Source organism: Dermacentor variabilis, chromosome 9, assembly GCF_050947875.1.
Source record: "Dermacentor variabilis isolate Ectoservices chromosome 9, ASM5094787v1, whole genome shotgun sequence".
Lineage (NCBI taxonomy): Eukaryota > Metazoa > Arthropoda > Arachnida > Ixodida > Ixodidae > Dermacentor > Dermacentor variabilis.
Genome location: NC_134576.1, coordinates 63,344,441 through 63,368,064, shown reverse-complemented (window position 1 = coordinate 63,368,064; position 23,624 = coordinate 63,344,441). Strand labels below are relative to the sequence as shown.

The 23,624-nt window shown below is 48.9% G+C and overlaps 2 protein-coding genes across 7 annotated transcripts in view; both read left to right on the top strand.

Annotated features, from left to right (window-relative positions):
- The window catches only part of LOC142592743 (cell adhesion molecule Dscam1-like), a 187,397-nt gene that overhangs the window by 43,194 nt on the left and 120,579 nt on the right, over positions 1 to 23,624 (top strand). The window lies entirely within an intron of this gene.
- Positions 592 to 23,180, top strand: LOC142557886 (hemicentin-1-like). The gene is made up of 11 exons (XM_075670093.1): positions 592 to 699; positions 2,938 to 3,222; positions 4,742 to 4,993; positions 6,910 to 7,203; positions 10,027 to 10,283; positions 12,082 to 12,427; positions 14,006 to 14,296; positions 15,679 to 15,969; positions 19,216 to 19,530; positions 20,750 to 21,084; positions 23,145 to 23,180. Exons 1-11 carry the CDS (start codon positions 633 to 635, stop codon positions 23,178 to 23,180), a joined length of 2,769 nt encoding a protein of 922 aa, XP_075526208.1. The 5' UTR covers positions 592 to 632.

Below are 23,624 nucleotides of genomic sequence, written 5' to 3'. Positions count from 1 at the left end.
ACAGAATACAGTTCTCCTCTTATGTTAAGGCAGTTCGCATGGGCCTCGGTGCTTCTCAAAACGAATTATTAAGGCTAGACGCAATCGAATAGCGACATTATCGAACTGAATACCGAACACTTCCAATTTCTAAACAAAGTGAGATACAAAGCTTTTCTTTTTATTACTGGAGATAACTGTGCATGAGTTATCTTCTAGCATTCCCTCATAAATTGGTTTGTGTGCGCAACTGCGGTTCTACTATAACAGAATCTTTCGGGAGAGTCGCCACTTTGATTGGTCTTTCTCCCTGTAGGCTGCAACAATCATTGTTTTCATTCACAGTATTCGAAGAAAATGAATATCCAACAGGTTTGAACAGTAAATTCTTGAATCGAACACTATTGGATTCGGTTATTCGAGTAGAAATCAAAATTTCGAATATTCCCCCTCCTCCAGCTGCCAGAATCAAGCGCCAGCTATCAAAAGCATCGTCACGCGTGCAACGGTTTCCCGCGATGCCGCAAGGTGCCGCTAGTTGTCCGTGCATTCGAAACTGGTCGTCTGCGCCACCTCTGGGAATCGGCGAAACGCTTGAGAAGCAGTCGTGAACGGTGTTTGTGTGCGCTGGGCTTCAACAGGGGCACATTGAGATGAAGACAGCATCTGTTTTTTCGATACTCGCCGCTGTGCTGTCGAGAGTGCACGCTCAAAGACCAGGTGAGCACATGGAAGTTTGTAAATTAAGTTTTTTCGCTGTTTTGGTGCGCGCTAACCGCTAAGTTTCGAGCTCTCCATAGAGGAGGCGTTAAACGATGTTGTTCTTTCAGGTTGTTTAGCGGCGTATGTTCGGCAGGTAGGAGCTATCACCTTGAGCTTTAATGGGACAGTAAATACCAACACTAAATCAGTTTATAGTAACAGTTTATCTTTCAAAACTATTTTCTTTAATTTCACGCTATAATAGGCTGTTTAGCAGAAGGAAGAATGAAGGTCAGAGTTTCATATTTATTAAATATCGCGCCGCAATCCCAGCACTGGTACGTCAGTGTGACGTAACAGATTCCGAAGTATATTCTCGTATTTGAACCGTCGTACTTCAATAAAAGCTCTTTAAATTTGTGAGGTTCAATCTTTGCGTCTCTTGCGATACAGTGTAGTCCATTTTTGCAGATAAAGACTGTATATTAGGCCCGAGCATGACGCCATCGAAAGTCATGGCCTCAGGGCTAGCTCGCGCGGGAAATTGGAGACAGCGTCGCGACCCGTCTTTTTCTTATTGCGTCTTTCCTGCCTTACCAAGCGTCCTATCACGATAAGAGTGACTTTTTATCGGTATTGTAGAAGGGCGCTTAGTTTCCTCTTTGCTCTTCCTGGAAAGTGAACGAAAGAAATTCGAATTAAAACAGAATGGCATGTTTGGATAGTTGGTGCTTACCCAATGACATGGCCATCCAAAAGTTCAGTCATTCAACGCCTGTTTAGCGTGGAGAGGCGGAATTATTGCCAGAAAAAAAAAAAAGGCCTTGAAGCCATTTTTTCGTAAGTATTCCTCCTAAGAGCCGCAGCGCCGAGGACAACAGCCTGAAACGTCACAAATTTTTCAATCTGTTCCTCGGTAAAATATAGAAAGAAGCTGTCTGGGAGAGTTGCCGACTAACTTTCTTTTTGTAAAATAAAATATTATTTTCTTTTTAGCAATGAGCAAGCAAATATCCTCGCTCAGTCGTTGTGATCACCAGCGACGTATAACGTGGAGACGGCTCGGGAATCGGCAATAAGTGTCGCCACTTGCTTCAGTTTCGCTCAGTAACACAAGACACCGCTCTCAGTAAAAAACCGCGCATTTCCAGTTTGAGATTATGACATGCCATACTTTATCTTCAGCTTCATTATAACGAGTCACTACAGGACGCTAACACGTGCGGAGTTAAAGTGAAAAATTATTCGAGCTGCATTACTTATTTGTCCTTTGACTATTAAAAAAAAACACTCTCACCGAAAGGTGTAGTAAGCGTAAAGAACGAGACGGAGGTGGCGACGCCGCCTCCAAGTTCCCGCACCACCTCGCTGTGACGTCACAAATTCTGACGACGTCTGCTCGGGCCTGGTTAACTTTTTCACCGGTAAAAATGGAGCACAATTCATTCGAAGAAGCCGAAAGCTGAACTTAGCAGAGTTCAAGAACAACTTTTACACAGTGACGGCGACCCAAATATGAAAGCATACTTTGAAATCTATGACGTCACACCGACGCGCCGGCATTGAGGTTTCGACCCAAACCTCAAGAACTCAATCTTTGACCTTCATTTTTATCTTTTAAGTATTACCTCGAAATTAACGAAAGTGAAGTTTTGAAATAACACTATGTCAGCATAATTAAGCTAATTTAATGTTTCTCCTCAGTGGCCCCTATCGCTTCTGATACCGCATTCATAAAAGCATTCCGCACGCTGGAACAGTTCCTAAGGATAATCGCGGACCAACCTATGCGTTGCTGAAACTCTGTTAACTGGAAAAGCAATTTCCTCTGCACAGTTTCTGGGCAACGGCTATGTATTGTACGAAAACGACCTGACTTTAATTGTACAATACAAATGCCGCCTGAAGTAAATAATTATAGCTGATTAACAAAAGTAGTTAATAATTAGCATTCTAGTGATTATCAGGCAATTTCTGCAGTGCAGCAAGCAGATCAATAAAATTTGGTTAGCAAAAAAAATAATGTGTCGAACCCTTCATTTTTATAACGATATCGCTGGAACACCCTGTATATCTTAGGTACTACGGGGCCTAAAAGTGACGTTTTCTTTTGTTCTTTTTAAGCAGCTTTTCTTTCGCCATATATGTGTATTTAAATAAATGCATGCGGTAACGTCCTTATCCCAATTTGGCGAACGACCGCGCTTTTGGGAGCCTAGCAGGGGCCCCGCTTGCTTCATATGGTTTGGGTTTCAGGCCCACCGACACTGCGGGCCAGTGGATTTCCCAGCGATCTCTCCTTGGGAGAGGATACTATGGCAACGTGTTTTGTGAAAAAGGGTTCCGAGGGACCCTACACTATGACCTGGTACAAGAACGGCGAAGCAGTCAAGGACACCTCTCGCGTGAAGACAACCATCAAGGCAACGGGAACATCCATCGCTATTGACGGAATTCAAGTCGAAGACGTAGCCAACTATACCTGTACAGCCACTAACGCCGAAGGAAGCGACGCCCTGACTCTGTCCTTGTTCGTCGCAGGTAAAAGGATAGCGCCTTTTCTTCGTTTAAATCGCCCGATTGCGGAAGGCATCGCAGGTAAAGTCCTGCTGTTGCTTTAGAAGTTCGTATTTTCTCACGAGCGAACAGCTTTTGAAAAGTAAGCGATAGACGGTATCAGTAATCCACTGTGCATCGGCCGGCCTCACGACAGTAGCTCGCACTAGAGACGGTCTTTGGTTAACAATACGCAGTGACGGTACGCTGTTGCGAACAGTCCTGATCAAAAGTATGCGGTCCGGAGCTTCTGCGAAAAAAAAAAAAAAAAGAAAGAGATCGGCCACGTGAAACTGACGAGTGCACTGCGATGTTTCGAATGCTTAGTTCGAATTGCGGCTTTCTGCTTCAGGTTACAGGGAGTTCGTTTTCTTTCTCTTTTTTTTTTCTCGCAATGCATCTGGTCCGCACATTTTTCGTCACAAGTGTAACTGCCGTGCGCGAAGATGACAGCTTCGCGAATAGTTGTTGTCTCTATAATGCTATTCGATAAACGAAATGGAGAACGTTCGTCTTGTGCTCCTCAGCTGAGTGCTTTTTCGCGTTTTTGTACTCCTGTATACTATCTGATATAGTATTTCGACGTATGCCACTGATACGTATAACCGCATGCAGAATGTACGAGCATTCGAAGTGGCACCGTATCTCACATCGACGAGGAGCTTCCGTTACCGAAACCTTACTTCCGCGTGCAGCGATGCAGCATGGGTGCAATACGCAAGCGCCTCGACGGGGGATCAAGAGAACAGACTGGTGGGCTAGTTGGTACTGCATAACTTGAGGCAAAGCACACAAGAAAAAAAAAACAAAAAAAAAGCACGAGGACACCAGAAGGCAACGAAGAGACAGCGCTGTGTTTTCGTTGCCTTCTGGTGTCCTCGTGCTTTTTTTTTTTTCCCCCGCTTTGCCTCAAGTTATCAAGTCGTTGAAGGACGCAGTTTGCGAGTGAACAATAATGCAGCGCAAGTTACGGGATGTACGAACATCTACACATTGAAGTGGACGTTTACACAGTTGAAGCGGACCACTTACACTACAATCAAATACACATTGTGTTATCACAGAATAGGCAGCAGACTCCCTTACAAATAACGCGCCGAGTGGGTCTTTCAAATTAGCGCGGGAAATGGTTTAATTGGTCGCCACCAGGTGGCCGTAGTTGTCCACGCTGCCAAGAGTATTCAACCGAACATATTTTTGCGCCGCTTTCGACTGCGCTTTTCATTCCCTGTAAGCGAAAGCGTTGCCGTGCGATCGCAGGACTCTGCTCGGCCCTGACACCGTCCCTCTTGTGCGCCGACGTTCACTCGAGAACATGCGGATCTTAGATACATTATTCTACGGGTTGATTCTTCACGCTGGATCATGCTGGGCGAGCGACATCGGTAAGCGAGTTTACGTTTCTCGTTGGGAACTTTGCTCACTGCCGCGCGCAGAACCGTCGTGAACGAACAGCACGAATTTCCAGGTGTTCCCGACCTCCGAGAATTCGCGTTCCCCTCAGAAGTGGCACTGGGCGAAGAGATACTGGTCGGCTGCCTCGTGAAAAAAGGCACCGCGGGACCGTACCGCATCACGTGGCTCAAAGACGGCAGGGATATACAAGAGAGCGAACGCGTCTCCATCGCGGCCCGATCAAAGACCAGCGCGGCCCTGCGCATCTCCAGCCTCCGCGCCGAAGACGTAGGCAACTACACGTGCGTCGCCAGCAACGACTTCGGTACCGACACCGTGACGGCACCCCTGATCATCAACGGTAACTTGACGTCGCCCTGCTTGTTTTGATCAATTACCGTTTCTCAGAGCAGGAAAGAAACAACCCCCTTGTCAATAGGCGTTCGAGACTGGATGTGATAGGATGGGGGATAGAATAGGATGGATGGATGGATGCACTGGGTTTAATGTAGGAAAGGTGGAGAGGTCAAACCGAAGCTTGTGTCTCTAGACCGCAGCTCTGCACTGGGGAAAATGGAAAGGGTTGAGACAGGTGACAGACCGTAGGCGGTAGCGCGATGAACGCAACGAATTAAGGGAACCGGTGCCAACGAAACCACCATATCTTCCCTGCCGACCGTGGCCGATGTTTCACGATTCCGCTCTGTGGACGAAGTCAACGGTCAGACTTTGCTTATACTGGCACGTAGCCATTTATTGTTCTTGTGGCGCTGAACCGTTTTCACGAATATTCGCGCATGCGCTCACGGGCTGCATGACTGCAAGGTCGACGTGGACGACCGTGGCGTGGACACCATCCGTAGACACAGGTCGCGTTTTACTATGTCATATTGACTTCTATTGGAATGGCGGATAACAGTAACCGTGACACTTTCTTGGGCCTTTGGTCAGACAACTGCGCATGTTACAGTGCAAAGAGGCAAGTTTTGTAGCGGGCTTGGCATACTGGACAGCGAGCACCTCGCCCGCTCTGATTTCTCTGTGCGTGTGTTAATTTGAATCCCTCTTCTAATACCGTACAGGAGCACAGTAACCACGACGGTTGTCCGTCGTAGAGGCTGCTAGTGCGCTGGTTAATTTCCTGCGATGTGCATTCTTGCGGGATATCGTAGGCTGTGCTCATAGCGATCTGTGGACATTTCAAACACTTCCAGGTTTTACTCCTCCCCCCCCCCCCCCCCCAATGTGATATTTCCCCCTCGTAACCGGACACCTTTCCCCTAACCATTCTGCGTGCTGGCCCATTTCTGGTCCAATCCCACCTTCGTATGCTTCGTTTACCTATTGCTCCATGAAAAAATGCTAGTACGCGCGAAGAATATTAGATCCCCATAGTGTCCCAGTGCCGACGTTCAATTTACGCAGCGCTGGCCAAGACACTACAACTGCCTACCATGACCCCAACGCGCCTTTCATTTTTTCGCGCCATGTGTGGTTGTTCTCTGGGCTGACAGGCGGCGCTACTTGTCCACAGCTCGACCGAAATTCGTCTTCTGCTCGCGTTTTCTTTGAACTGCTGGCATTGCTGGTGCATTCTCTCACAGTGAAAGACAGTCAGGCTCTGGCTGCGGGTGAATCGACAACTTTGACTCTTGGAAGCTCTTGGGAGACATTCGGAAATGCATGGCTGTGACGCTCTGCAGGCTTTGGTATTCACTGTTGTAATGGTGGTCAGCCCAAGTCGCTCTTCAGGTACGACCGTGATTTTTATATATATATCCGACGACCGAATTATGATGTTACAACCTTTGCGCATACGCCTAAGGCAAGTTTACGCCGTCGACGTTGATCACGTTTGTACGACGGCAATCACTTTATGCAGAGTTTTACATGTCTGTAATAATTAACGTAGACGTTAATCACGTTATAGCCACATGCAGCGTACAAATGGCAGCTCGATTTTCAAGCTTAATATGAATTTAAATATAAAGGACAAACGCGTTATTGAATTTTTTGTCGGTTGTTAGTGGTACGTCTGCGCAAGTACTTGTAACATTTAATAAAGTGTGTCCAATCCAATCTTTGTAACCTATAAAACCAGACGCCGTAGATTCCTGCAGTCGTTTTACCACCGTTGACGCCTCAGTCAGATGCGCTAGAGATGCGGCTCGAACAGACTGCTCAGCGTGTACGATGCACTGTCCTCCTTGTTTCAACTAAGTTTTCGTAGCTGGGGGAAAAGTGAGAGATAAACAACTAGCGCGCGTTCCGTTCCAGACGTTCCCAAAATACTGGAGTTCAAATTTCCCGCCAGCCTGTCTTCCGGAGACACTGCCCACGTAGGCTGCATAGTGTCCAAGGGAAGCGCCGGTCCCTTCGAACTGTCGTGGATGAAGGACGGTCTGCCTCTGTCACACGACTCGTCGAGGCTCTCGGTGATGTCGCATAAGGGCGGCCCGGTGTCTACGCTCACCATCGTGGACGTGTCTGCCGCGGACAGCGGGAACTACACCTGCGTGGCCCGAAACGCAGCCGGCAGTGACAGCTTCTCCACGTTGCTCGCTGTGACAGGTACGGCTTGGAACGTGACTTGACGAATATTTCTGAGCTGTTGTCAGAATCGATAAAATATGACTGCCACCTCGCCACAGTGACATTCGATGCGAGTCTAGTTGTCCTCGAGTTTCTCGAAACATAGATCAATTATAGCCACCCCTGGGTCGCGGATGACGATGAAACGTCAAAGCTAACGTTGATGTATATGTTATCAAAGGTATAGAGCGGCACCACTTAGCCGTGGGCTCATTTGTGGCACTGCACCGAAGATTCTTTCCGAATCGCGGGTCAACTGGAATGCCGCCACAGCGATAAGCTGTGGTCGCCACATCTGCTTCAGCGACGCGATATTTACGCCCACGCGTGGTATCCACTTCGCTGTGACTACATACCCTCTTGATTGAGTGAAGAGTGAGTAGCAAAAGTCTAAAACGCCTCTGGCTCGCCAACGACATGTTGCGATTATGGAAAAAAAAAGAACGCACAAGATTATTTGCGCTGTTGGCGTTTGCCACATACGTCGAAGCATGTTTTTCTGCATTTTTCTCCTGTTGTTCTTTCTTCTTTCTTCTTGGCGGGGGGGGGGGGGGGGCACGGGAATGATTAGTGATACCTACGGCAAAGTGATAGCTATACGGCGATAGCTCAGTGTCTATAATGCTGTACTGAGTGCGAGGTCATTGCTGCGAACCCGGCTGCGGCAGCCACATTCTGAAGGTGGCGGAATGCAAGTACGCTAGTGTGATTAGATTTCGGTGTTCGTTAAATAATTCCAGGTGGTCAAAACTAATCCGGAGTCCCCCACTATGGCGTGCCTTATATTGGTCGTAGTTTCGGCAAGTGACTCGCCAAAATCGATTTTTTATATTCTTTAGGCCATTTGTTCCAACTTCGTTTGCCGGGATATTCCCAAACCCCTGGAATCGCTAGTTTGCCGGGAAAACCCCTAGCTTGATATATTGATGGTTATTTTTTGAGTCGATGGTCCGCTCTGTCATATTTGACCTTATAATGCCACTGGCAGCAATAACGAGGAGGAAAGCTACAAAAGTCACAGCACACACTAATCTTTCGAATATCAACTCTTCTCGTGTTGAAACAGCAATTACAAAGCATCTCGTGCTTAGCAGCGCAACACCATAGCAGCTAAGCCACCGCGGCGGGTATACCATATTGGGATCGCTACCTTTAATCAAAATTGAATACATTCATTTTCTTCCTAAATGATGTTCGGCTGCATGATCCGTTCTGAAACACCTGTACAGATTTCTTTATGAACACGGATCTTCACGAAGTGGCATTGACACCAGCCCCATCATGAAAAGGCGGTGACAAAAAAGAAAGCGCTGATATCAATGCACGTTTCAAAGATCCTTTGAATTGTCTTCCTGAGCACTGAGCTGCTGCGGAGCGCCTGTCCACAGCCCAATTTCTCGCATCGATTGCAGACTGACAAAACACTTCTGATGGCAGCATTCAACGTGACAAGCCCTGAAACTTTCTGAAAGGCGCCGGCACGTATTTCAGTCCGCTGACACCGTTGTTCGCTTGCAATTCTGACGAGCTATTGGAGGGCGGTTATGATTTAAAGTTTTGGCTCGCTCTTCTAACGAGGTAAAATATACTAATGTGTACGTTACCCTGAGCGACAGGGTTCCCCAAAATACTGGCACAAAATGGGAACAAAGCCCTACCTGTTTTGGCTTCCTAATGTAGTTTGTATAGAGCGTCCCAGCGCTTGATAAAAGATACCAGTAGGAATTGAATGATTACAGAATACTTTGCCATGTGTATGTGTCCGTCCTCGTTAACCATATACCAACATCTGTCAGCCTCGTTCGAAAGTTTCTCGATATCGCTACAAAGACGCCGAAATCCCTAAGCTGGCTCCGAAAACCCTAGACCTAGGGATACAGTTGGCATCATTGGAGGAGTGCGAATTCCGGCGAAATTGAAATGCTTGAGGTGCAAGTTGTGGAAAGCGCCACGAGGTGGCGCTAGTCGTCCGCCCGTCGGCGGTTTTGAACGTCTCCCTCTCTCTAGCAAGACGGTTTCCTGCTTCACACTGCCCGTAGCAGCTCGGCCAGACTTCATTCAGCGCGGCTGATTTGGTTCGGTGCAACTGTGCTCTGTCCTGCAAGATGTCGCTGCTCAAGGGTGTGTACGCGATGCTATGCCTGATAATCGCATCGCCTCTAGATTCGCTTCAATTGCAAGGTAAGCGTCGTTGAAGTTCCACCACAAAGTTGCAATTGTTATTTCATTGGCACCGCGCAGGAAAACAAGGAAGCGCACTTGTACGTGTACCCTAGTGGAGATTTACACGACCGGTAATTTTATGATACGGTCGACTGCCGTTAATCCGACATGGTTATTTAAGTTGGACTTATGTATATGGTAGAACTTTATGTATATGGTAGGTGCCCGTAAGAGGCACGCTAAAATGCTGTAATTCCAACTAATATCAGAACTGATACTGTATGTCTCGTCGAGGTCGAGTGCGTTCGCCTCACTATACTGCGCTGTCAAAACCGATCGAGTTCCTTAAGAGCTCACTAGGACGCCTTCCTTGCGTTATAGTTATTGTGATATTCTAGTGAAGTGAGGGGTTTTCATCGCCTTACGTTTGCAAAGTACTTTTCGGAAGCCTCAACATCCCCTTAGCTGGCAGAACAGCCGAGATAATGGCGATGCGCGGAACAGCCATCTCAGAGAGTGTGCGGTGAGCGCACATATTTCAGGACGTCAGGAGTTGCGCGCAGGCTTTAAGCAGCGAATAGCGATTGATGAATGACCATAGTGGCTCACAGAGAAGTGACTACAAACACCGCATTACAGGAGCCCCAAGGTTACAGAGCTCTGGGTTTCCGAACGAACTCTCGTTGGGCGAAGAAACCGTGGCGACGTGCTTCGTGAAGAAAGGGTCCGTGGGTCCGTACACGCTGACGTGGCACAGAGACGGCAAGCCCGTCCACAACTCCGACCGTGTCGTTGTCACTGCCAAGGCGACCAGCACTGCCCTGAGCATAGACGGCATGCAAGTCGAGGACATCGGCAACTACACCTGCTCGGCGACGAGCGCCGCTGGCACGGACGTACTGACGTTGCCGCTTCTGATTTCAGGTGAAACACATTTAAATGACGATTGTGAATTGTCCCACAAACACAACTACGTATAGGTACTTCACAACCATGTGCACATTGCAACAAAAGAAAAACTGCTTTGACGCTGTAGCACTGCTGTGCTAGTAAGTAGTATTACTGGAAGTCTACTGCTGAGCGCAGAACGTTGTAACAGTTTTCTTTCAAAGCACTCAAGGACTCGACGCTTGTGCGTGTATAGTGCACATGATGTGACGTGGATTTGCATTATCGCCTGCCTGTTACGCCTTATTGCACACGGCTCCAAGGAGGCTGTATACGGAAAGGCGCAGACTAAGACGATCTGCTTTCTTCCCGTTTTGACTGATTTTCAATGCACCGAACTAGTGTTCCAGTCGACGTGCATACTTTGTTACACCCATTACTGCATGTTGTTGGACAGGGAAACAAGACGGCCACTCTGAACATACTATCATATTTTCGTGCAATGCACATATATTACTTTCGCGTCCCGTGTAAAACTGATAGGCACGTTTAGTATTCACCGTCAAGACTGTACTTAAGTGTATTATTGTGCTCTACATGTGCAGTGAGCGCTGTGCAGCACTCCAGACAGCACACTGGGCGCGGAGACATGGTCAGAACGCGAACGATGAACGTGCGGACAGAAATGCATACTATAAAGCCGCGTTAGAAATCCCACCTGATGTCCCCGCTCTATACCGTTAAGCCAAAATTCGCTTCTCCGTCCTGGCAGACGCTCCTTAATCCCTCCGCGTGCCTGTTCAGTTCACCGTAATTTTCCTCGTATGAAAGTATGTATCTCGTCAGAGGCTACGGGTTGGGGAGGCCCCAACGCCTTCCGCAGCCGGACGTGGGGCCTACCTCCCTGAAGACACCGTAAGCTTTCCAAAGCGTGCTGCTCTATAACATTCACAGCGGACGTCCCCTTGTGGCGGCTATGCATGCCAGGAACAGGAGGCAAGATCCTGAAAGAACTGCCAGGCTACGGATGGATCAAATAGGCGTTGGATCGTGTACGATAAGTAAGCCAAGCCAATACTCTCATTTCTGCATGAGGAGGACATCCACGCTTTTACATCTACGCCGCAAAGCAGGGTTCTCGTGGGGCGCGAGCGGGTGCCTTTCGTACACGTGCTCCGGATTTCGTTTTCCAGTAACGGGGTGTATTTTATTGCAGTTGTTGTGCGCACATAGCGTATCTTACATGGCATCGATTTGCAGTATCCCCTAGCCGATACGGCGTAGTCTAGTAGTGTTTTACGTAGTATTGAACCGCGCGAAAAGAAACAAAGAACGGAACAACACTCAGGCTTCGGATTTCTGGCGCGCCTACGCGTGACAAAAAAAACGATACACATAACGCGAGAGGCATGCAACCTCCGCTGATTGTTGTCACGAAATCAGCCTGCATTATTTTCTCCAACGATATATGGACCGGTGTTTCGTCTACGACATTGTAAAGTTAGCCTCTGTGCGCTTCCGTGGAGCGCGCCCAAGCACATCGAAACCAACCCGTCTGGCAAGTATTTATTCGCATGCCCACCATGCGGCGCTAGTTGTCCACTGATCCTGACTGCGTTTCTTCGCGGCAATTTTAGGCGGCGCTCGCAGAGCCCATCACAGTTGCAGACGGCAAGTTGCGCGCCGAGATACGAACGCTTGTCTCGCGATGGGCTTCTACCACTGCCTATCAATCGCTCTGCTCACTTCGACTGTGCGCCTCGCTACGGCAAACGGTAAGCTTGCTTTCCCGCACGACCCAACAAGCACAGCGGCGTTATCAGTGAACGAAATTTTGTCGTTCGCCTGGACTCCGTTTCAGCACCTCCGTCGATCAGGAGGTTCTCGTTCCCTCCGGAAATCGCTCTGGGCGAAGAAGTGATCGTCGTCTGCTCCGTCAAGAAGGGATCGCCCGCCGACTCTTACTCCATCGCCTGGCAGAAGGACGGTCGCGGCGTCTTGGAGACCGACCGCGTCTCGACGTCGTCACAAACCAAGGGCAGCGCCACTCTGCTCATCGCCAGCCTGGAGCCGGAAGACGTGGGCAACTACACCTGCACGGCGAGCAACGCGTTCGGCAGCGACAGCTTCACGGCGCCGCTCGTCGTCAACGGTAACGCCCGTTCCGGGCACGTTATCGTTTTTAGGGGGCATGGGTTGAGAGGCAGCAGCGCGTGCCCTCAGGTCGCGCGGCCGATTAGGCGCAGCCCACGTTTCGAATCGGACGGCGTCTGGAACCATTTGCGTGTGGACACTTGTGCCCGTACACGCAGAACGATCGCTCGTATCGCGGGACGAATTAATGCGGCGAAATTATACGCTTCGGCGTTTTTCTCGGAATGGCTAAAGTTCCGCATAGCGACGGCGCTAGAGTTACCGCTGCCGCCTCGACCACTTCCCAAGTTCGTACCTGCTGTAGTATGCACAAAACCCGGAAGGCAGAACGGTGCATGGGTCATGCTACCTATTTAGCCCACGTTCGATACGTTATTAATCATATATACCATTCAAGAGAGAGTATCGGTTACCATAAATGACAAGTTGCATCGGGCGCCTTGCCGTTCAGCGATCTGTTACACGCGACACGCCAGCTGTGCCGGCACCACTAATTGCGTTGGATGCGTAAAATTACATTACGGAACTTTATCATTACAAAATTTACGGGTAGCAAACTGTTCGCTTTACAGAAGACCTATGCGTGCCACCTTTGTCAAGCAGCTGCGCTGCCATATAAAGTGGCTTCTCAACGCTGTATGCCAGCGTGCCCGAACAGCAAAGAATGCGTTTTGTTTGTTCTAATCACGTCGGTAACTACAAACGGGAGTTCTGATGAGAAATGTCTAATTTTTTTTAGCCGTGGGTCACATACATTTCTTTTTTTTTTTTCTTACACACGACGCTTTACACTTTCTTCGCCGAAACCTGAGACTTGGGATTTTTCTTTCAACAATTTGTGGAACTCGCTGACAACCGCAGCAGGACAAATAATAGGCTACTTAACTATTTATCTTCCGGCAATTTCGTTTACCATAATCAGACGATAATTAGCTCCGGAATTCGGCCTATGCTGCACAGCGCCAGCAAAACCGATGAACTTCACTGAAGGAAATCTAATGATACCAACTGGAGAATACTCTAGGTTAGCTTTTCTTCACTTAGTCTTTTCGATCCAGAATGTCCTGCAGCTACTGCAACAATCTATCTTTTCGCATTTAAAAGCTGTTTGCTAGGAGGAATTCTGAACAATTACCGTCGCGGTGTCGTGGTATACCGCTTTGAAACGACGCGCTTCACAAATCACTCGCCGTTGGACGAGAGCGCACGGCTTCCGAGACGTCCAACTTGTAGTGTTATAGTCGGCCACCAGGTGTCGGTAGTCGTCCAGCCTTCCAGCGACTCGCATCAACCGGCAAGTTCTCGCCATCGACGCGCCAGTTTGCTGCGCTGTTAGAACTGCAGAAGGTGGCGCAGCGGTGCCTTGAATGTGCAGCACAGAGATACACCAAGAGCCTCTTCGACGATGAACGGACGTAGGTGGCTACTCGGGATCTTCCTGATGGTCGCGACGGCGTCTACAGAAAGCGAAGCCGGTAAGCGGCCTTCAACTGTCCGAATGGCCCGTCCATGCGTCACTGGTTACCCGCCGCCGGCTTTCCTTTACGATACGATCCACTCTCGCCGATGTTTCCAGGCCCTCCAAGGCTCCTGGAGTTCGCATTCCCCGCCGAAGTCGGTCTGGGCGACGAGATCATAGTCCCGTGCGTTGTCCGCAAAGCCACGGCAGGACCGTATCGCATCGCGTGGCACAAGGACGGCGTCTCCTTGGAAGGCAGCGGACGTGTGTCAGCGTCGTCCACTAGCTCCAAGACCAGCTCGACGCTGCGCATCGCTGGCCTCCGACCCGAAGACGTGGGCAACTACACGTGCGCCGCGAGCAACGCTTTCGGCAGCGACAGCTTCACGGCACCGCTCGTCGTTCACGGTAAAGTGAGCCCCGCTTTCAAAATCTCGAGCTGTGTTATATAGCGCAAGCGCTACACCGGCTGGCGCAGCATATCACAGCCCGGCGTTCCGAACATGTTTACAAACTGCAGTAAAATCAGCTCGTGCATTTGAGCCATTTGTTGAGAGAGGGCGCATCCGTTTACAGAATCCGTGATGCGACATCTCGCAAACTAGTAACTCTGGCGCCTTCGAATCGTTTTCCCCGGAGAAGGAACATTCGTTTACAGAGCTCCTGATGCGACATCTTACGAGCTGCATTAACTCCGACTGGTACCGTTGAACCGTTCGCTCGGAGAATGTGCATCGGTGTTACAAACCTCGTGGTGCGACTCGTTTTACTAACCGCAGAACTAATTTTTTAGTACGGCATCAAAATGAAACCATCAGTACCTACGACTCTTCAGTTTCTGCGCTTGGGCCCATTTGTACCCCATTTGCGCTTGCCCCAGATGACGCAGGCAACGCCACTCGAAAACGACTTCCTTCCTCTTTTGTATTTCGCGCCACTCTTAAGTTGACGAGCAGCGGGTAGGTGGCGCAACTTGTCTGCGGGGCGCTTGAGAGTGAACTCTCCCTTCCGGTGCCCGAGGTCTGTTACCCCCTCTTTTACGCTGCAAGCTCTGATGCGCGCAGTTGAAACTCGGCTTCCATTTCGTTGCTGCGCCGATACGCGAGTTTCCGACGCAGGATGATCCGTTACGGTGTTCTGACGTGCTGCATCGCCGTGTTTCTCATCACCGCGTCGGCAAATGCTCATTCTCGCTCTTCAGGTATGGCACAGTTCACTTCGTCTCTTAGTCTTTGCACACATGGGAACGTTACGCCAGTCGTGACATAAGTTTTTCGACGTATCGTCTTGATCTTGTCTGTTTTGTTAATTGCCAGCGCTCGTGCTTGACTATTCGTGCGAGTTCACTTCAGGTGAAGAGCTTAGACGTGTGCGTATGCTTCAGAGCAGAACGTCGCTGAAACGTCTCTCGTTCATATATATATATATATATATATATATATATATATATATATATATATATATATATATATATATATATATATATATATATATTATTTAGTTACGATACCTTAAATACCCCAACAAGTAACTAGGGTTTTCATTTAGGTGCGGCTATAGAGATAGGAGAGTTTTCAGAGGTCTAAAAGTAATCTGCAAATGTAAATGATTACGGCACATATATCCTCGAGATTATATCTTCCTATGAGCAACGGCAATAATCAACGGACGAAATTTTTGCCAACAGGAGACTGCACTGAGCGCTACATAAGAGCTAAAACCAACATTGCGCTATATGGCGTCGGAAATGTCCTGATCTCGCCTAACCACCGGCGCGCTTGTCATTCCAGACGCCCTGAAGATAAATGAATTCAAATTTCCCGCTGAGCTATCACCCGGAGACACAGTGGCCGTTATTTGTGTGATCAAAAAGGGCAGCGCGGGCCCCTTCGAACTGTCGTGGCAGAAGGACGGCCGGCCCTTGGAGCCTACAGCGAGCCTTACGGTGACGTCACCTAAGGGAGGTCCCGTCTCGACGCTCACAATCGTGGACGTTTCGGCTCGGGACAGCGGCAACTACACGTGCGTGGCCCGGAATTCAGCTGGGAGCGATCGGTACTCCGCGCACCTCGCAGTCACAGGTACACGCTAAAGATTCTTTAAAGGGTGCTCGGTTTTCCTACGGCTAACACTTTTAAGCTTTTAAGTGCGTAAGATAGAATCCTTTATCGGGACAAATGAAGTCTTATTTCCTGGCTACCTTTTCTGACAAGTAAACATGTTCACTGTTGCGACCACAATGCGAAAACTGCATGAAATTAACTTTAAAAGCTACATCGTTGTTAAACTCTCGTATCGGATGCTTTTGCGCGCACCATGGTTAGAATTATTATTACAAAGCTTTCAAACACCGCTTCCTTCTTCGTAAATGTAGCTTGAGCCTGCAGTCGTCCGCAAAAAAAAATATTTGTATAACTTTGAGAGTAAGGGTGTTAGCTATGGGAGAAACCAGTGCTATAAAGAGTGCCAAAAGTTTGAGAGTGCACGCGCCAGCGGCGGCGAGCCCTGCATCGCTCGAGCGTTCTCGTAGGAGAAGCATAATAGGTGTTCGTCGGCACTTCACGTGTACCGAAAATGGCAACACCTGCATTCCTCGACAACTACGCTTTTGGAACTCCGCGGCGCCATATCTAGGCGACGATCGCATGTGTTTCGTACGTGTTTTAGACGCGGGGTCGGCGCGGCTGTGTATCTTACGACGCGCGACCTCTCACGCTGAACTGCGTACCACGCAGTTGACCGGTCTCCAGTCAAGAAGTGTTGCACGGAGCGCATTACGTGCGACCACGCTATCGGCTGAAGCGCCGAACGGCGTCTAGCCGGAGATGCGCCATCGATGCATTCAATGTGGTTTCTGCTTTGGAGAACTCTTAACCCACCTTTATAAACAGTTTCAACTATTTTCCGCGTGCAGTGGCGCGATAAGCTATTTCCATAAACATTGTATGTTCGTGGATTGTCTCGGTAACTAGTCCACGTTTGTAATCAACCACCGCCGCTCCATAAACTCGTATTCAATGTAACGAGCCTTGACGATTCACTCTGAAGGTATACTGCTTGCCACACACGTGGCTGGATTGGGATAGCACATGCTGCGGAAATCGATGGACGCTTTGCACAGCGACCCACGGCGGAGTAGGTATATCTAAATGTGTTCATCGTGCCTCCGTGGCAAATATATCTGTATGTTTGTCTATGTGTGGAATTCATGAATATGTACCAGCCGGACGTGAAATAAGGAATGAAGAAGTTATGGCATGCTTTTTGAACGACCTATCCCCAGTCAATAACAGAAAAAAAGAAAACCAGGAGTACCTTTCCTGCATGAGTGTTTCAAAAATATTTGCTACGTTGCACAGATAGTATCGGCAATAGAGAATTTTAGCTCACCTAGTTATTGAATACGGCGTTAACGACGCTGGTGGTCTTGTTACGCCATGCCCATGTGCAATGGGTTAGACAGGTATGTAAGCTACCCAGGTGCTGTTGTCGAAGAAAAGTTTTAAAAATTAACTGCATGTTACCGATTATGTCGTTGCCGACTCTTTAAGCCAGCAGCAAGTGTTATGGTTGGTTACTACAATAATATAATAATATATGTGTCCTCTCTGGTTTAACTCTGCGCCACGAGATGGCGCCACCGACTTTGTCCCTCGACGCAAGCGCCTTCAGTATCCGGGTGCATTACACAAATGCATACGTATACGAACAAACTACAAAACTCTCTTATGACAAAGCTCTAATCCGTTCTCTTGTTCAGCGCCGTGTTCCTTTAGCCTTCCAAGTAAGTTCGCTAAGTTCAATGTACATTGCATTGCAGGACATTTCGTTCCTATGATGCGAGGGCACAAACGGTACAACCACCGCAGTGGCAACATTTGGCGTTCAGGCCACGCACAAGAACGTCCTACATGCCTCGCTGAATAGGCCCTATATATATATAAACTTCAGAAAGCAAATTTTGAAGCAATGCCATTCTTTGGCTCTTTCGGCCGTTCTCGTGGTTGGTCGGGCTCTGCAAGGAAAACTTTTGTTCGCGCTCTCTTTCTTTCGTTCGCTTGCACGCTCGTTTGTTCGGGCTTTTTGCTTACAGTGACTATTATCGTCGATGGTTATGGCGCAATTTCTCTGTACAGTGCTCATTTCCGTGATGCCGATAGCGATTAACATCTCCGTAGGTGATCAGTAATTGTGTGGTATGAATTCTCGAACCGATCGGAGTGACCGACAGATTATAATCTCCTCTATTTTTTTTTTTCAATACCATCTCAGTGACACCCAAACCGGTGGTGTCTGAGAGGGCGCCAGTTTCCGAGTAGATGGTCACAGTTTATGGGGCATGGAAAAAGTCACTTCAACTATCCTTCGTCACAAGTCACGCGGAAACCTAGAAGCGGACATAGAGCGGCGGCAGCGACCAGCAAAACTTATCCATGCTCTAGCATGGTAGGCATAAAAATGACCAATACTGCGGTGTCGCCGCGACGGATCACTGGTTCCCATGCATGGCAGAGCGACAGGGCAGGCATTGAAAATTGCAGGAAGGGCTATGGACAGATTGCTGGGTTTATGTTGCAATGGTATTTAAACTGTTTAATACATGCCGGCGCTGTTGCGCTTAGTTGTTGGATACAGGCGCACGTAACAATCAACTGTTATGATATTTTCGACCATCACACAACAGTCTATGATAACAGGAACGAGGAGTCTTGACCCCTTTGAAAGACGGCTCGCGAATACGTGATTTCAGCCCTGGGACTGTCCTGAAATCACACGACGAAGCTTCCTGCCTCAGGCGGAAGACATTTTTTCACCCGGAAAATATTTTCGAAGAGCAGCAGCTGGCAAATGCGAGAAGTGCGCGTCGTCGCCAGTGTTCCCTTCGTGTTCTACAAAATATTCCGTACGCCGATATCAGAGCCGGTTGAATTACGCGCGGTCAGCCTGCGCACCCGATTGTTCGCCAAACTGTCGCGCTGAGGCGCTAGTTGTCCGAGGCATGCGCGTAAATCTCGTCGCCCTGCTGGAAAGCGAAACGCTCCTCTTTCTCTGAGCTGTGTTTTCTGCCACTTCTCCGTAGGGACGCCGCTCGGCACACGTCTTCAAGGCCTGGAGAGGCCGATCATTTTTCGCTGTTCATTGTAGCCAATAGAAGAAGCATGAACCCTTCGCTAAACTTTTTCACGCCTGCTTCCACTGCGGCGGCGATAGTCCTGGAGGTCTGGGTGCTTGTACGGTTGTCTTCCGCAGCGGCTTCGGAAGGTACGTGAGTTTCGGCGCCCGCCGTGTTCACACCATCGTCCTTAGCCGTTTCCTTTCGGATGCAGCTGCTCTGTCGGTCTTCCGCCCTCCGAAGCCGAACAGTCTCGGTTTCCCGCCGAACCTCGGCCTGGGCGACGATGCCATAGCGAGCTGCTTTGTGCCCAGATCAAATTGGCCGGGCGAAGGGCTTCGTATCGTCTGGACTCGGAAGAACGGCGAGGACCTGTCGCTCAACCGTCGGATGTCCCTCGTCAGGGCCTCGGAGAGCAGCGTCACCTTGGGCATCAGAGACATCCGTCCGGAGGACATTGGAAACTACACCTGCGTCGTCACCTACGGGAATACAGCGGAGAGCATTACAGTGCCTCTTGTCGTGTCCGGTGAGTCACTGACGTCGCTTCACACGACGGTGGGTGCTCCTCGAGCTAGCGAAGCACTAAGCCTTATCTCCCTCTCTCCGCTCTTTCATTCTGTCTGTCTACGTCAAAATAGATCATAACCCTTCAGTTACTACAAATTTATTTCCTTTGATAGCCATGTTGCACCGGACATACCGTAAACGTGCGGCAGAAGCTGCGCCACCAAGCGCGTGTATGTTTTTCGAAGGACCAGTACCTTTGCAGTGTTACAGTTATAGATGGTTAGTGGGGTTCTGAGAAAATACGTTGGTGACATACCCTTCCAGTCGCAGAACGTAAGACTGAAAGCAGCAGTTTGCTGTGCCCTTCTCGTTCCAGACCGCTTGCTTGCGATTTAACGTACGGGCCAGCGGTTCAAGAGCAGCGAGAAATAGAACTCCGGTTCTGACAGAGTGTAACTCGCGCGAGCAAGATTTTGTCGCTGACCTGCTCATTACATTTCTGCAGTGCACAAAACGCCCATACTAAAATGCAAAGCGTAAAAATTGTGTTGCACGAAAAGAATGCGAATTTCAAGTCCCGTGAACCTAAACTATGATGTTGTAAATACGATTTCTTTTAAATAACAAAAAGCGGCAATGTTACGGACACGAAACGGAAATACACCTGTGTCCAACCGTATGCTTATTTTGCCGCATCAGATATTGCCCAACATTGTCGACTTCGTGCCGAATAGCCAAACTACGTAAATATGGGGGTGTCCTCACATTTCGAGTTCAACCATTTTTCACATGAATGCTGTCGGTTGTAGCAGTTAACCGCAATTTCCGCGCAGCGTTCAAGCGCGAATTGACATTCCCTCCATCCGAACTTGAACTCAAAGTAGTTCCTATATTCGCCCTTAGGTGCCGCTAGTTGTCTGCCTCGCGGCTTATTCTTGCCCCCGGCCGCATGCGTACGAGGGCCTGTACGCGCACTAGAGTTGCGGCTCTCGCAGTCCGCTCTCTAGCGCGGGATGGAAGCCGGAGCGCAATGTTGTAGCAAGTCGCTTGCTCGGCTGACGATGCATCGGACGGGAATTACTCTTGCGTTCGTTCTGACGTTCTTCTTCATCGAACACTCCACGGCGGGAGCAGGTGGCAAGCCCGAAACAAGTTTCGTTTCTGCATCCAACACACTCCTTCGGTTTGGGTACACCCCACACTGTGCCGGTTCTTTCCTCCGTCTCATATCTCTGCAGCATCACCGAAGCTCAGGGAGTTCGCATTCCCGCCGGAATCCACGCTGGGCGAGCAGATACTCGTTAGCTGCGCGGTCAGAAGTGTGGCGACAGGCCCACATCGCATGACGTGGCTCAAGGATGGCCAAGTACTGGAGAAGAGCGATCGCGTCTCCGTGTCAGCCCAGTTCAAAGGTACGGCGGCGATCATGATTGCCGACCTGCGCCCCGAAGATGTTGGCAACTACACCTGCGTGGCGAGCAACGCCTTCGGCAGCGACAGCTTCACGGCGGCGCTAGTTGTGCAAGGTGAATTTTGTCCCTACATAAGCATACTTCGGGGCCATAGCGCGAAGGCAAGTACAGTCGAGCGCCTACAACGAAATGACCTGTATAACGAATGAATAGTTCTGTACCGGTTCTATTGTGAGCTCTGCACTGCGCGACCTTTACAACGAACTCACCTGTATAACGAATGATTTCGGAGGCCCCGAGCACTTCGTTATAAAATCGTTCGACGAAAGGCTCGACCAATGACTCGCAGCCGTAACTCTTATGATTAAGCCGGGATTAACAGCCTTCAGTGCGTGGAGGCGCACAGCGGCCGTGGTCGCAAGAATATTTGCGGGAGAAGGTAGCTCGACGAAAACGCGAAATTGCGCCGGCCGCGTGTTCTTCCTCACCCCCCCCCCCCCCCCCCCCCGCGGCCGTGGCTTTTTCAGCAGCGTGGGAAATTTGGAACTGAGCGAGGTAAAATTGATCCACAGAATGCTAAAAACTTCTCATTGCTTCGTTTTTACAAGGCCGTGATGGTGTTGAATCACTCGAGGTTAATTATCCTTATAATTAGCCGCTGACGTAACCGATCGGCAGATATGTATGACTGATAGCGGTGTTCTTAAGTCTGCTACGTAAGAACTTGGAAGCGAGTACCAGTACATGATACGGCTGGAAGTTGGGTTTCGGAGATTGGGGTAGTGTCGTGATGTGCCGTTCTATACGGATGTATCATGACAATGACTGAAAGTTAGGTGCAATCTACTTTTCGTTCACAGCTGCCACTCACCCCCCCCCCCCATTTTTTTTTTTCAATTGAAATATAATTGTTTTGCCGAACATTTCTAAGGCATTAAACTCCTTCATATCATTATGGAAGCGTATAAGTTCTGGTATTACTGACAAAAGTGTGCCTTGACTTCAGTATGTGCCGCAACGAGCTGTGCGTCCTACGTCACCAATTTCATACCATCCCCACTTCGACGTTACTAACAAGAACAGTGTAGTAAGCACACTTAATAGACTTGACGAACTTTGCTCGGTTCCACTCGGTAACTCCGAGATATGCTTCATAAAGTGCGTCTGCACTTCGAAGGGACCACATTAGGCGTCAATCATCGACGCACGATTGATTGCAATTCCGACAACACTAAGCCGGAATTTGTGGAATCTTTAAAGGAATTCGAGACGTCCCTCAGAATGCTTGACTATCTGTAGGCGCGTATGCAACGACATAGTTATGGAATCGGTGCTGCCATTATATAGGGCCACCACTGTAGCAGCCGCAGGGAGCTAGACTTACTCCCGTGAAATTTCCAAATACAGCACCTCCAATAAACATATATATAGCGGGATATACTGATGTATCGACAACCCGGAAGTGCACGTGGTCGAGCCGCTTGTGTTCGCCATAAGAAAAAGCTCTGGAGGTCAGTTTGACACGCAGAACGCCTATGAATTAAAGGTTGCTTTCCTCGGCGACATGACCATCGCAGAAGTGTTGAATGTCATAACAACACTGACACTCCCATTTTGCCATACATCTCTTGTGCTGAAAAATTGCACCTATGGAACTCTAGTTCAGCCAAAGAAAGAAGTCGATGGAGTTAAACAAAATCGTGGTTATCCTTCATATGGTCCAACGCACGTATACATGTTTTTGCACTATTATGCCTGCACGTTGACGTTCGCATGATGGTTTATAACGAGACAGATTATATAATGCCAGAACTGTTACCCCAATTGTGTTGTCTGACAGTTGTGCCAAATGTAATTGTACGACCACCAACTCCATACAGCGTGCAGCCACGTGACCAAGGCGAGCGATACGAACGCCGCTGCTCTGAACAAAGCCTCGACCACGCATCTAGCCTTTCCAGACGCAAAGTGCTCTTGATGCCATTACTGACTAACGGGCTAACGCTCGCACTTTGGAGACGGGGCTGATTATTCGACGGTATGGCTCACATGTGCAACAACTCTTGCGGTGCGTTTCATTCTTTCGGCCGTACACGTATCAGAGAAGAAAAAACACAACAACCGCAAGAACAAACAAACAAAACGCTCCATGCTTCGTAATAACAGCGGTGGCGAATGCCTGTCGATGTGTCTTAAACTCTCATTTGTATTTCTCATGCAGACGTGGACTTATATCTGCATCATTTATGGTTACTGAAGAAAAAAAAATAAAGCTGTGGCGTTGCGACAGTTGTGAACTTGTGATCGATGGCTGTACATGATTTTGTTACCGTAGGCGATCGTTACGCGTTTTATTTCTAGACGCCGGTTTGGGCCCACCTTCTCATAATGCAAATGCAACCCGGTGACCATACTTCGGTGCCTTCTGAGCTTCGCTCTCATCGCTCTCAAAGACCTGCGCCGACACACACACACACACACACACACACACACACACACACACACACACACACACATACCAGCGCCGCTGAAGAACTAACCAGAGTTATGCTTACTTTAATTAGTGTCTCTAACATATTTTCCTTAATTTATCCGTCTCTCTCTCCAAGATCTCAAATACCGTAGCCGCATTGTGCCACCTCCAGTTGGAATCGTGGATTTCTAGCGCGCATCTTAGCGTTTACAAGAAGCTCACGCTTTC